The sequence below is a fragment of the Nansenia antarctica genome (assembly GCF_963989245.1).
Source record: "Nansenia antarctica genome assembly, chromosome: 5".
Taxonomy (NCBI): Eukaryota; Metazoa; Chordata; class Actinopteri; order Argentiniformes; family Microstomatidae; genus Nansenia; species Nansenia antarctica.
In genome coordinates this window covers 75,725,389-75,738,344 of record NC_137690.1, presented here as the reverse complement: position 1 = coordinate 75,738,344, position 12,956 = coordinate 75,725,389, and the positions used below count along the sequence as shown (strand labels likewise).

Sequence of the window (12,956 nt, the reverse complement as noted above, 5' to 3'; positions counted from 1 at the left end):
ATATTTCATATTTCGAAACTAGAAGACACATCCAAACTGTCCTCATTTCACTCTGATTATAAGTATTAAGTATTTTAACACTTTACAAACGGATCAGCGTTGTAAATAAAACGTTCAAGTCAAATCCAGGCTGGAGAAATATATATATATATTGTTTTGTGGGAAACAGAGATAAATGACGACACAGTCTATCTCTAGTAGCTGTCTTTAATCCCAGATGGTTTAATCACCTAAAGTCTTCAAACATGCACAACATTAACACGGTGAACCGTTTCTACATCACGTGATCCTCCTGACGACACAAACCGCCGCCTCCTCCTTCCCACAATTCCACAGGAACGAGCAGTGTCGTCACTTCCGCCAGTAATTTTCAACATGGATCCAAGCGGGTTGAAGCTGAGCTTCTGGGAGAACGGACCCAAGCCCGGGCAGTTCTACTCTTTCCCCGGGAACACCGCGACCACCCCGGGATGTGGACCCGTCAAACACACGCTGTGAGTCGCTGCTTCACGACCTCTGGAAGGAGGAAACTTAGGAAACAAACATATAAACAATGACCAGAGACTTCCGGTGTCCGCGCTGTGCTGCATCATCATGGTGGCTAGGCTAGGCTAGCAGCTAGCTGATAGAACTGTGTGTGTTACTGTGTCATCTAACATGATCCATGTGTTAATGTGTCAATGTGTTAATTGTACTCCAGTGTTTGTGTTCCGACCTCACATCTCTCCCGCCGGTTTGTTAACTAGCTACTAGCTAACCCAGGGTGCGTTCGTAAATCCGCTCTCAGAGCGCCGGAGCGCACACTGGGTTCAACGTCATAATGCGACCAAGTAATTTGATTGGACGAGAGGCGTTCCATGAGTGCTGATCAGATTGCCAGAGCGGATTTACGAACGCAACCTTGATGAAGCTTAACTAGCGACATCATCATCATCATCATCATCATCATCTCATCTGTGTTGGATGAACTATCTGTCATCTCCTCTGACAACAAAGACATGAACCTTGTTCTGACAAGTCACGCCAGTTCTGCTCTCATGGAGGTGTTAATAAGTCATGTTCGACATAATATAGGACTAGGAGGGAGGAATATTTCATTATTTGATGAAAATGCTTCTAGGAAAAACATTTTAAATTGTAACACCTTGAGATCTCGCATCTCTTTTCCCCCCCAACACTTTAAATTCAGTTTCTCTGTCATTACACCGAACACAAGTACACACTGCAATGAACATGGATTAGACAGAGATAATAAGCTAATAAAAACAATTACAGGCCTACAAACATTTTACAAAAAGTAATAAAAACAATAATAATAATCCCCCCCCCCCCTCCTGCAGCAACCCCATGGTGACGGGCACGTCGGTGCTGGGCTGCAAGTTCACGGGCGGCGTCATCATCGCGGCCGACATGCTGGGGTCCTACGGGTCGCTGGCGCGGTTCCGTAACGTGTCGCGCCTGATGAAGGTGAACGACAGCACCATCCTGGGCGCCTCGGGGGACTACGCAGACTACCAGTACATGAAGCAGATCATCGAGCAGATGGTGTAAGCAGAACTTTACATCTATCTATCTACAGGGGTGCAAACTTGTCACCTTTCTGCTAAATTAGCTGTTTTTATCTCAAAGTCTCATCCAAGTCTCATCCAAGTCACATGATGCACAAGCTAACTAATCTCCCTGTCTGCTGAACTCTGCTGCTGTTGAAATAACGTTTAGCTTCAGGCAGCTAGGTACAATTCCAGACAGCATAGAGAACACAGTCACAGTAAACAGTTTTCGAAGTAATTCTGCAGGTGTTAAGGTCAGGGCTGCCGCTACTTACACACGCATCATTGTTAGACCACCGTTAGTGCTAGCGCTATCTATTTAACACCATTAGTGCTAGCGCTATAAAATGGGTCACCTTTTTGGGCCATCACCAATTTGCACCCCTGTATCTATCTAAGTCCCTCTGGTGGACCAGAGCATAGCTCCTCTGGCGGCTGAGCTGCATTTACATTGACATGTTTGGCATTTAGCAGACGCCTTATTCCAAAGTGACTTACAATCAATACATTGGAGCAAGTGAATCATCAATCCACCAGTTCTAGCAGGAAGAGTAATCTAGCTCATTGGCAGTCGTCGTAAAAAAAACAAAAAACGATTTTATTTTTATTCGTTATGGTAGACACTGGAGAGACAGTACAATGGGGGCAGTAGAAGTCTTAGGAGGTATCGTATATAGGCAAAGCAGGTCTCTCAGGAGACGCAGTGCTGAGGGGTACTAATGTCTCAGGAGGGACAGTTAAGGTGTAGCCTGAAGAGATGGAGGTCTTTAGGAGGGACAGTTAAGGTGTAGTAGCCTGAAGAGATGGAGGTCTTCAGGAGGGACAGTTAAGGTGTAGCCTGAAGAGATGGAGGTCTTCAGTCTCCGGTGGAAGATGGGTAGTGACTCTGCGGTTCTGACAGCCGTGGGAAGCTCCTGTTGTCATGGGCGACTGACCTGAGGCGGCGGCTGTGTGACTGAGCTGTCAGACTGGACAGAGAGATTACTGTAGAACCTGTTATGATGAACCTGTTACATCTAGGGTCTCTCCACCCACGTGGGTGAATCCACCTCACAGCTGGAACAGCCAGCTGAGAACGTTCCAGCTGGTTGCTCGGTTTAATGTTTTGAATAAGGGTTGCAAAATTCCCGTAAGTTAAGGAAGCTTTCTGATGATTTCCGAAGTCTCCATATTGAAACCCCGTAGGGTTACTATGTTACATGTTGAAACCCCGTAGGGTTACTATGTTACATGTTGAAACCCCGTAGGGTTACTATGTTACATGTTGAAACCCCGTAGGGTTACTATGTTACATGTTGAAACCCCGTAGGGTTACTATGTTACATAAACCCCGTAGGGTTACTATGTTACATGTTGAAACCCCGTAGGGTTACTATGTTACATGTTGAAACCCGTAGGGAAACTACCGGAAGGTTTCACAAACTTTTGCAACCCTATTATTTGATTGTGTTATTGTTATTGGTGATTGTGTTTTAGGATGTTGTGATTGTGTGTGACGTATGGTTGTAAAGCTGTGTAGGCAGGGCTCCGTTGTAAAAGACAGACTCCCTCTACGAGGCCCTGCTGAAATGAAGGTTAAATAAAAAGGCCCCAGGACTGACCCCTGCTGCCCTCCTCTCTGACCCCTGCCTTCCTCCCCCCCAGGATCGATGAGGAGTTGCTAGGCGACGGCCACAGCTACAGCCCCAAGGCCATCCACTCCTGGCTGACCCGCGTCATGTACAACCGCCGCAGCAAGATGAACCCGCTGTGGAACACCGTCGTCATCGGAGGCTTCTACAACGGAGAGAGGTGAGGCTCTGACGTCTGTCTGTCTACCGTATCTACCTGTTTGTCTATCTACCTACTGTATCTCTATCTATCTACCTACCTACCTACCTCTCTGTCTGTCTGTTTGTCTATCTACCTACTGTATCTCTATCTACCTATCTATCTATCTATGTGTCTATCTATCGTATCTGTCTGTCTATTTTCCTGTCTGTCTGTAGATAAATATCATGTTGGTAAACAAACGTGATGAGCACACTCGGGCTCAGAAGCGAGTGATAAAATTAAACGTTTTAAGTTCCTCATTCCATTCCACGCATCACAGCGAGCCTGTCTGCCTCTGCCAGCCTCCCCTGCTAGGTCCCTATGTTGGCTGTAGTGAGCTATCCCACAACCCCCCTCTGTACTGTTGCTAAGGGCAGCGTGTAGTGTTGCTAAGGGCAGCGTGTAGTGTTGCTAAGGGCAGGGTGTAGTGTTGCTAAGGGCAGAGAGTGTGACTGTTTCCTGTCGTCCTCTCCTAGCTTCCTGGGCTACGTGGACAAGCTGGGCGTGGCCTACGAGGCTCCCACGGTGGCCACGGGGTTCGGAGCGTACCTGGCTCAGGTGAGAGACGTCTGTCTGTCTGTCTGTCTGTCTGTCTCTGTCTGTCTCTGTCTGTCTGCCTGTCTCTGTCTGTCTGTCTCTGTCTATCTGCCTGTCTCTGTCTGTCTGTGTGTCTGTCTGTGTGTGTCTGTCTGCCTGTCTGTCTGTCTGTGTGTCTGTCTGTCTCTGTCTGCCTGTCTGTGTGTCTGTCTGTCTGTCTGTGTGTCTGTCTCTGTCTGTCTGTGTGTCTGTCTGCCTGTCTGTGTGTCTGTCTGCCTGTCTCTGTCTGTCTGTGTGTCTGTCTGTGTGTGTGTCTGTCTGTCTGCATGTCTGTCTGTCTGTCTGTCTGCCTGCCTCCTTCCTCTGGATCTGGACCTGCAGGTTCTGTCTGCCTCCTTCCTCTGGGTCTGGACCTGCAGGTTCTGGGGTCCAAACGGCTGTTTAGTACTGATGGAGTATCTGAAGGGGCGTTAGAATGACAGCTGCTATTTTTTGGCGGGAACTCTGGGTTACCTGGGACAAAAAAAAGCCTAAACCCTAGTTCCTGTTGAGGTGGTAATTGTTGTACGATGTTGCTGTTTTGTTTATGTTCTCTCTCTCTCTCCCTCTCCCCCCCCCTCTCCCTCCCCCCCTCTCCCTCCCCCCTCTCCCCCCCCCCTCTCCCTCTCCCCCCCCCCTCTCCCTCCCCTCCCCCCCTCTCCCTCCCCCTCCCTCCCTCCCCCTCTCCCTCCAGCCCCTGATGAGGGAGGTGGTGGAGAATAAGGTGGAGATCAGTAAAGACGAGGCGCGGGCGCTGATCGACCGCTGCCTCAAGGTTCTGTACTACCGCGACGCCCGGAGCTACAACAGGGTCAGTACCGTAACCTCTGTCTACCGCTTATTATTATGATTATTATGATTATTATTATGATTATTTCCACAGGATTGTAATGAAGGTTAGAGCAGACTAGCATGTTCTACCAGTCACCATCTGGACGTGAAAGTCTTCTCTTCGTATTCTAAAGTCTCACTGGAGGGGGAGGAGGATGGGGGAGGGCAGGGTGGAAGAGGAGAGATGCGGGGGTGAGGGGGGAGCATCGAGGGTCTCTGTCCGTTTTGACTGACAAACGTTTGTTTGTTTGTTTCCCTGCAGCACGAGATCGCCATAGTAACAGAAGCCGGCGTGGAGATCGTCGGCCCGCTGTCCTCCGAGACCAACTGGGAGATCGCCCACATGGTCAGGTAGGTGTCAGGACAGGTGTCCTAACTATGTAATAACCTTATAGAATATAACCTCATAAATATATAATAACCTTATAGAATATAACCTCATGAATATATAACCTTATAGAATATAACCTCATAAAGATATAATAACCTTATAGAATATAACCTCATAAAGATATAATAACCTTATAGAATATAACCTCATAAATATATAATAACCTTATATATAATAACCTTATAGAATATAACCTCAAATATATAATAACCTTATAGAATATAACCTCATAAATATATAATAACCTTATATAATAACCTTATAGAATATAAGAACCGTGAAACGTCGACCAGAATCATCTTTAGAGAACCAGAGCTAGCAGCCAAATGTGCACACTGACGATGTGCCATCAGAATACATCATGCAGGATGAAGTCATCGTTCTTATAGTTTAAACTAATTGCCTCCACTAACTGTTTAGAAAGGCTGCTGTCAACATGGGGTCCAATGGCTTCTGTAAACATGGGGTCCAATGGCTTCTGTAAACAAAGCTCGTTGTAATTTCAATTTCCACTGGTGGCCACGGCAGGACCAGAGTCCAGGTGTCGCCCCTGTAAGTTGTTCTCATGTGCGCTTGTATTCAGGGTTAATAAAGAGCTGTTGTTGTTTGTGTTCCAGTGGTTTTGAGTGAGGAGCGGTCCCGCCCCGCCCTGTTCCTGTCCCGCCCCGCCCTGTTCCTGTCCCGCCCCGCCCTGTTCCTGTCCCGCCCCGCCCTGTTCCTGTCCCCTGACGTTCTGAGTGAGGAGCGGTCCCGCCCTGCCCTGTTCCTGTCCCCTGACGTCCCGCCCCGCCCTGTTCCTGTCCCCTGACGTTCTGCCCCCCTGTGACCAGACTGCTACTTAGCTTACACATGTGTTCTGTTCTTTTGTAAAACGACAAATAAATGTTATAAAACCCTGAATCAGTTTCCTTTATGTTGATGCCATAAGGACTTTGAAGTAGTAGATGTGTGTGACATCATGACTATCCTGTAGATGTGTATAATAATAATAATAACCTTTATTTGTATAGCGTTTTTCCTACAAACATTGCAGCTCAAAGTGCTCCAATCATTATAAAATCATAATTATTTAGTAATTTAAAGGCAATATTAAAAAGTTTGTAGAAAACGTTTTTAGTCTTGACTTGAACATATTTGCTGTGGTTGCATCCCTAATAATAATAACAACTTTTATTTGTATAGCGCTTTTCCTGCAAACATTGCAGCTCAAAGTGCTCCAATCATTATATAATCATCTTTGAATTATTTAGTCATTTAAAGGCAATATTAAAAAGATGGGTTTTTAGTCTTGACTTGAACATATGTGCTGAGGTTGCATCCCTAATGTAAACTGGCAGTGAGACACAATCTGGAGCATAAAATGAGAATGCAGCCTCACCAGATCTCTTCTTTTGTACATGTGGTACACAGAGAAAACCAGCGTCAGAAGACCTGAGAGCTCTATTGGGCTGATATGCTAGCAGAAGACCTGAGAGCTCTATTGGGCTAATATGCTAGCAGAAGACCTGAGAGCTCTATTGGGCTGATATGCTAGCAGAAGACCTGAGAGCTCTATTGGGCTGATATACTAGCAAAAGGTCTTTCAGATATTCTGGTGCTGTGCCAGTGAGAGCTTTATAAACAAGCAGAAGGATCTTTAAGTCTATTCTGAACTTAACAGGAAGCCAGTGTAGAGTTTCTAAAATAGGAGTTATATGAGCTCTTCTGCTTGTTTTGGTTAAAACTCTCGCTGCGGACTAATTGCAGTTGACCAATAGCTTTCTTCGGAAGACCAGTATGAACATGACTATACCATGTAGGTAATGTATAACCATCCATGTTCCACAATCAATGTGTCGTTAAGGTTTTGATTAATGACAACCTTTGTTTCTACTTGTCTGATTTATTTTCTCCACGTCCCTGTGGAACAGAACAGGTGTGATGACGGTTTGGATTCTAACAAACGTTGCAACAAGGATGGTCTGGGGTGGTCCAGTGGTCTAGCACCATGGCCTGGGGTGGTCCAGTGGTCTAGCACCATGGCCTGGGGTGGTCCAGTGGTCTAGCACCATGGCCTGGGGTGGTCCAGCACCGCGGTCTACAGTGCACACAAGCCCATGTCGGCATGGGTTAGAATCCGGCCCATGCCCTGCTGACACGCCCTCTCTCTCTCCCTTCTTCTCCTTACTTTCCTGTCTGTCTTCACTGTGTCTGTCCAATACAATGAAACATATGAGTGGGACTCGTAGCCTCACTCAGAACAAAACAACGTTGCAACAAGGGAACTTCAGTACAGCAGCAGTGTCTCTTTATTTCTTACTAAACGTAAAACAAAATGTGATCATGGGCGATAATGATTCAGACGAAACTACACAAATATTTACAAAACAAAAAGGCGATAAAAAATGCAACAGGCAGCAGGCAGACCGCCTGTCTGGTAGTGGTAGAGTCCAGTCTAACACAAGTCTTGGGCCGCGTTCGTAAATTCACTGGAGCGCACACTGGGTTCAACGTCATAATGGATCAAGTAATTTGGTTCCAGTCACGTGGACGCTCACTCTCTCTCTCTCTCACTCTCACTCACTCTCTCTCACTCACGCTCTCTCTCACTCACGCACTCTCTCTCTCTCACTCTCTCACTCACTCTCTCTCACTCTCACTCTCTCACTCACTCTCTCACGCTCTCTCTCACTCACGCTCACTCTCAGAGCTCAATTACGAACGTGGCCATGATACGTACAAAACCAAAGTAAAGTAAATGTGACCATGAATCTGTCAACCCTTTGTTGTTTGAACTCTATAAACTCCTCTGAGAGGAGGGACATTAGACAGATAGAACGTTCTGGTCTGTGACATCACGGCCTGTCCACGTTTCTGTCTGAGAGGCCGAGGCGTCTGTCTGTCTACTGGCTAGGCGACGGCCGCGTGCGCAGGAACTCCCCGATCTCCGAGTCGTCGAACCCCAGGAACGACTCCAGGTCACTGTCCTTCTCAAACACCTGCTTCAGCGCCGCCCGCGGGGAGGACAGCTGAGGAGGAGGCGGAGGGGGGGACGTAGCGTACTCTGACGCAGAATCAGACACCATCCCCTCCCCCTCAACCTCCTCCTCCCCCTCGTCCAGGCCGACCAGGGCCTTGGTCAGCGCCTGTATGATCCCCGCCGGCCCCTCCTTCCCCTCCTCCTCGTTAGGCGACATGCAGACCATGTTGAAGGACGACTGCAGGATGTTGGGCCTCTCGGCCAGTCGCCTCACCAGCTTCCCCAGCCAGTCCACCAGGTGGAGCACCAGCCTCCCCGGGTCGAGGACCGCTCCATCCTTCCTCCGGGCCAGCAGCAGGTTCCACCGGGCCTGGACGAACTCCCGCAGCACCGGCGCCACGCAGACCTCGAGCGGCTGCAGGCGGCAGGAGCAGCCGATGGGGATGACGGCGGGGACGGTGTTGGCGCTGTTCAGGGCCGCCAGGAAGTCGTTGGCCAGGTGGCCGCGGTGCGTGTCCATCACCAGCAGGCCCCGCCCCCCCGCCCGCGGGTCCACGTGCTTCTGCCAGACCTTCAGGGTGTAATACAGGAATCTTGAGGTTAAAACATTTTTGAATATATATATTTTTTTAGAGAGAGAGAGAGAGAGAGAGAGAGAGAGAGAGAGAGAGAAATTCAAGCACTTTCAATGACCCATGTCTATTTTCAAAAACGTTTAAGACCTTGATTTCTTTTTCTCAAATTCACAAACTTTCAAGGACCCGTGGGAACCCTGCCACACACACCTTCATTAACACCAGAACACCACCAACTGTCACATCTTATTTCAAATTTGAAAGTGACAGGTTAATTTCAATACCTTTCTAAGACTTTTTAAAGACCTTGTCAATATTTTTCCAGACCTCACGCCACTTCGAGCTGTAACCGTTTACATCAGTGACACCTTTAACTTAACAGTTTTAGTTTGCAATAGACTAGACCACTGTCATACTATCAACAGAATTTCCGGTTCATCTTTGTTTTTTAATAAAACTAATAAATTCACTAAACAAACTTTTACAAAAAAAAAATGAGGACTCAAACTCTTTGGACAGAGTCTAAATTCAGAAAAATACTACCGAAATTCAAGACCTCATAAAATCGTGATAAGACTTTTTAATACTTATTAAGGGTCTTGATTTTTCCCAAAATTGATTCAGCAACTTTTAATACTTTTCAAGACACGGCGGATCCCCTGGGAGGGAGGGAGGTAGGGAGGTAGGAGAGGGAGGGAGGAGAGGGAGGGAGGGAGGAGAGGGAGGGAGGGAGGAGAGGGAGGGAGGGAGGAGAGGGAGGGAGGGAGGGAGGGAGGGAGGAGAGGGAGGGAGGGAGGAGAGGGAGGGAGGGAGGAGAGGGAGGTAGGGAGGGAGGAGAGGGAGGGAGGGAGGAGAGGGAGGGAGGGAGGAGAGGGAGGGAGGAGAGGGAGGAGAGGGAGGGAGGGAGGAAGGGAGAGGAGGAGAGGTAGGGAGGGAGGAGAGGGAGGGAGGAGAGGGAGGGAGGGGAGGGAGGAGAGGGAGGGAGGGAGGAGAGGGAGGAGAGGGAGGGAGGAGAGGGAGGGAGGGGAGGGAGGGAGGTAGGGAGGAGAGGGAGGAGAGGTAGGGAGGGAGGGAGGTAGGGAGGGAGGAGAGGGAGGGAGGGAGGAGAGGGAGGTAGGGAGGGAGGGAGGGAGGAGAGGGAGGGAGGGAGGAGAGGGAGGGAGGGAGGAGAGGTAGGGAGGGAGGGAGGAGAGGGAGGGAGGGAGGAGAGGGAGGTAGGGAGGGAGGGAGGGAGGAGAGGGAGGAGAGGGAGGGAGGAGAGGGAGGGAGGGAGGGGAGGGAGGGAGGGAGGGAGGAGAGGGAGGAGAGGGAGGGAGGGAGGGAGGAGAGGGAGGGAGGGAGGGAGGGACCCTGACCTTAGACTGCCACAGCTGCAGACGCTGGTCGTCAGTGAAGCCCTCGGGCCGCGCCTCCAGGAACAAGGAGGAGTCGGACTTGCGGCGGAGTTGAGGAGGCGGAGGCGGGGCGCCTTTGAAGAACACCATGATGGGGAGGAGGGTGCCGTCGGCCAGGCCCGTCAGCATCACCTCCACCGTGGGACGCCCGGTGCCGGACAGCTGCAGGGCGGAGGGGTTGGAGGAGGCGAGGAGGAGCGGGTCCACGAACAGAGAGAGCTCGTCTACGGCGCCGATGGACGCCGGCCAGAACGCCTGCTCCCGGACCTGAGGGAGGGGAGGAGGGAGGGAGGGGAGGAGAGGGAAGGGAGGAGGGAGGGAGGAGGGAGTGGAGGGGAGAGGGAGGAGGGAGGGAGGAAGGAGGGAGTGGAGGGAGGGAGTGGAGGGAGGGAGGGGAGAGGGAGGGGAGGGGAGAGGGAGGGAGGGAGGAAGGAGGGAGTGGAGGGAGGGAGTGGAGGGAGGGAGGGGAGAGGGAGGGAGGAGAGGGGGAGGGGAGAGGGAGGGAGGAGAGGGAGGAAGGGAGAGGAGGAGAGGGAGGGAGAGGAGGAGAGGGAGGGAGGGAGGGAGGGAGGGAGGGAGGAGGGAGGGAGGAGAGGGAGGGAGGAGAGGGAGGAAGGGAGAGGAGGAGAGGGAGGGAGGGAGGGAGGAGAGGAAAATACGTTTTCGTTGGGGTCAATAGAGGTCTGAGAACAACATGTTTTGAACAATGAGTACAATCTGTGTCCCGTAAACTGATTACCGTATATTGTTTGTGAGCTTCTCCCTGCCTGTGGGCAGTTGGCAATAACTTTGTGTCTCACTTACTATTCTCTGTGTTTTCCTGTCAACACGTCTGTGAGCCAGAAGTCAGGATGACCTCAGTGGGTGGAGACAGTAGTATAAATATTATTATTATTTATTTTTTTTAAGATATTGTGATTCTTTGGACCTTGCAAACTCTAGACTGGATCTCCAAGTAATATTATTAATAAAAAAGGCTTCAAGCTGTTTGATGTGATCAATCTCCTTCTGTTCAACATTCAACATCAACTGAGAGGAAACAACAAGAAGATTCAGCCTTGTAACATCCCAACAGATATAAGCTGCGTACCGGACGTGGGCTGTTCCCGCGAGACCAAGGAACGGGAGTCAGGATAGATATGGTGGAATTAATAAACACAAGTGCTCTAACGGACCTCACCATCTCACGAGTAGTTAACTACAGGGTTCCCGCACCTTCTGAAACATCAGATTCAAGCACCTTTCAAGGACTTTCAAGACTCAATTCCTTCAAATTCAAGGGCCCAACACGGCATGGTTTGAGACAGATCTAGATGAGAATGTATATAACAGGAATGACCACGAAGGGTTTTCAAATCTAACGGCGTTATGTCGGTTTAAAATCTAGCTAACTAATTAACCTTAGTAACTAGTCAAGTTAAGTTGTTTTATTACCTTCTACCTTCTTTTTTTTTGGAGAGAGAGAGAGAGAGAGAGGGGGGGAATTCAAGCACTTTCAATGACCCATGTCTATTTTCAAAGACCTTGATTTCTTTTTCTCAAATTCACAAACTTTCATGGATTTCAAGGACCCGCCGTTGGGAACCCTGATTATTCTGAGTCACCTGCTTGGCGATGAAGCGTGTGAAGATGCGCGTGCTCTCGTAGACGTTGCGGGGCAGCGGGCGGCGATAGGCGCAGGTGGTCTGCAGGCCCAGGTTGTGGCGCAGCATGAACTCCACCGCCCAGGCGTAGAACTCCCCCATCTCCCGCGCCTCCTCGTCCAGCGCCTCCGTGGCCGTCTGCAGCAGGTTCTCCTCGTTGACGGGCAGCTGCTGCTCCCGCTGCACCAGGACCCACTCGGCGATGCGGTCCGTGGACCAGCGCCAGGGCTGGCCGAAGCGCAGCCGGTCCTGGGGGTTCAAGGGGGGGTTCGAGGGTACTTTATTTGTTGTCACATGCACAGACATACAAAGTTAAACATGCAGTGAAATGAAATGGGACTAGACACTCAACACTGTGCCAGAAAAAGAAAGAGACAATTCGGTTGTTAAGTCGTGACATGTTTCCAGGTCCAAAGTTGGCTGAGGCGCTCTCTTCGAAATGCCTCAGTAATAATAATAATTAATTATATTTGTACAGCGCTTTTCCGAGGCTCAAAGACGCTGACAAATATGGGGAAAACGGGAAAGCTGGTGCTTTAGTACACTGGTACTCTGGTGCTTTGGTACTCTGGTGCTTTAGTACACTGGTACTCTGGTACTTTAGTACACTGGTACTCTGGTGCTGTAGTACACTGGTACTCTGGTGCTTTAGTACACTGGTACTCTGGTGCTGTAGTACACTGGTACTCTGGTGCTTTAGTACACTGGTACTCTGGTGCTTTAGTACTCTGGTACTCTGGTGCTTTAGTACACTGGTACTCTGGTGCTTTAGTACACTGGTACTCTGGTGCTTTAGTACACTGGTACTCTGGTGCAGGGAATTTCTGGTTTGGACCCGGAAATTGCTAAACGTCATGTTTGACGTCAGACTTAACAACCGAATAGTAACAATAAAAGACACAGGACATAAGGGACATAAAGTGCTGAACATAGAGTGCTGTGCAAGTAGCAACAGTGTTCTGCGCTATAAAGCAGAGCGATATAAGCAGAGCGGTCCCGGCGGCCATCTTGGGCACGCACCTGCTGCAGCGTCCAGGTGTGGATCAGCACCGGGCTTGTCTTGAACCGCTGGGCCGCCAGCGGGACGCCGTTACAGAGGGCGTAGAGGACCACCATCAGCTGACGCATGGTCAGGGGGGCCATGGAGGGGGGGTCCTCCTTATTGACGGGTCCTCCTTTCCCTGTCTTGTTGGCCACTCCTCCTCCTCCTCCTCCGCCGTGGGGG

At 49.8% G+C, this 12,956-nt stretch overlaps 1 protein-coding gene across 3 annotated transcripts; it reads left to right on the top strand.

Annotated features, from left to right (window-relative positions):
* Window positions 1-354: 354 nt before the first annotated feature.
* On the top strand, window positions 355-6,074 carry psmb4 (proteasome 20S subunit beta 4). Of its 3 annotated transcripts, none has more exons than XR_013937447.1 (8): window positions 375-494; window positions 1,341-1,547; window positions 3,195-3,341; window positions 3,839-3,920; window positions 4,633-4,749; window positions 5,032-5,120; window positions 5,778-5,859; window positions 5,906-6,074. XR_013937447.1 is itself a non-coding variant. In XM_080530970.1 (7 exons), the coding sequence occupies exons 1-7, from the start codon at window positions 376-378 to the stop codon at window positions 5,788-5,790; spliced, it is 774 nt and encodes a 257-aa protein (XP_080387096.1). In that variant the 5' UTR covers window positions 355-375; the 3' UTR covers window positions 5,791-6,074. The 3 variants fall into 3 exon arrangements, 1 of the variants encoding a protein (XP_080387096.1); XR_013937448.1 differs by having other exon boundaries at window positions 5,778-5,864; window positions 5,965-5,986; XM_080530970.1 differs by having other exon boundaries at window positions 355-494; window positions 5,778-6,074.
* Window positions 6,075-12,956: the final 6,882 nt, after the last annotated feature.

Bases quoted from the DNA above. Each gene is read 5' to 3' on its own strand.
- psmb4 (XM_080530970.1), top strand. From the start codon at position 376: ATGGATCCAAGCGGGTTGAAGCTGAGCTTCTGGGAGAACGGACCCAAG. The intron at 1,548-3,194 runs GTAAGCAGAACT...CCTCCCCCCCAG, and splicing joins CAGATCATCGAGCAGATGGT to GATCGATGAGGAGTTGCTAG. The intron at 4,750-5,031 runs GTCAGTACCGTA...GTTTCCCTGCAG, and splicing joins ACGCCCGGAGCTACAACAGG to CACGAGATCGCCATAGTAAC.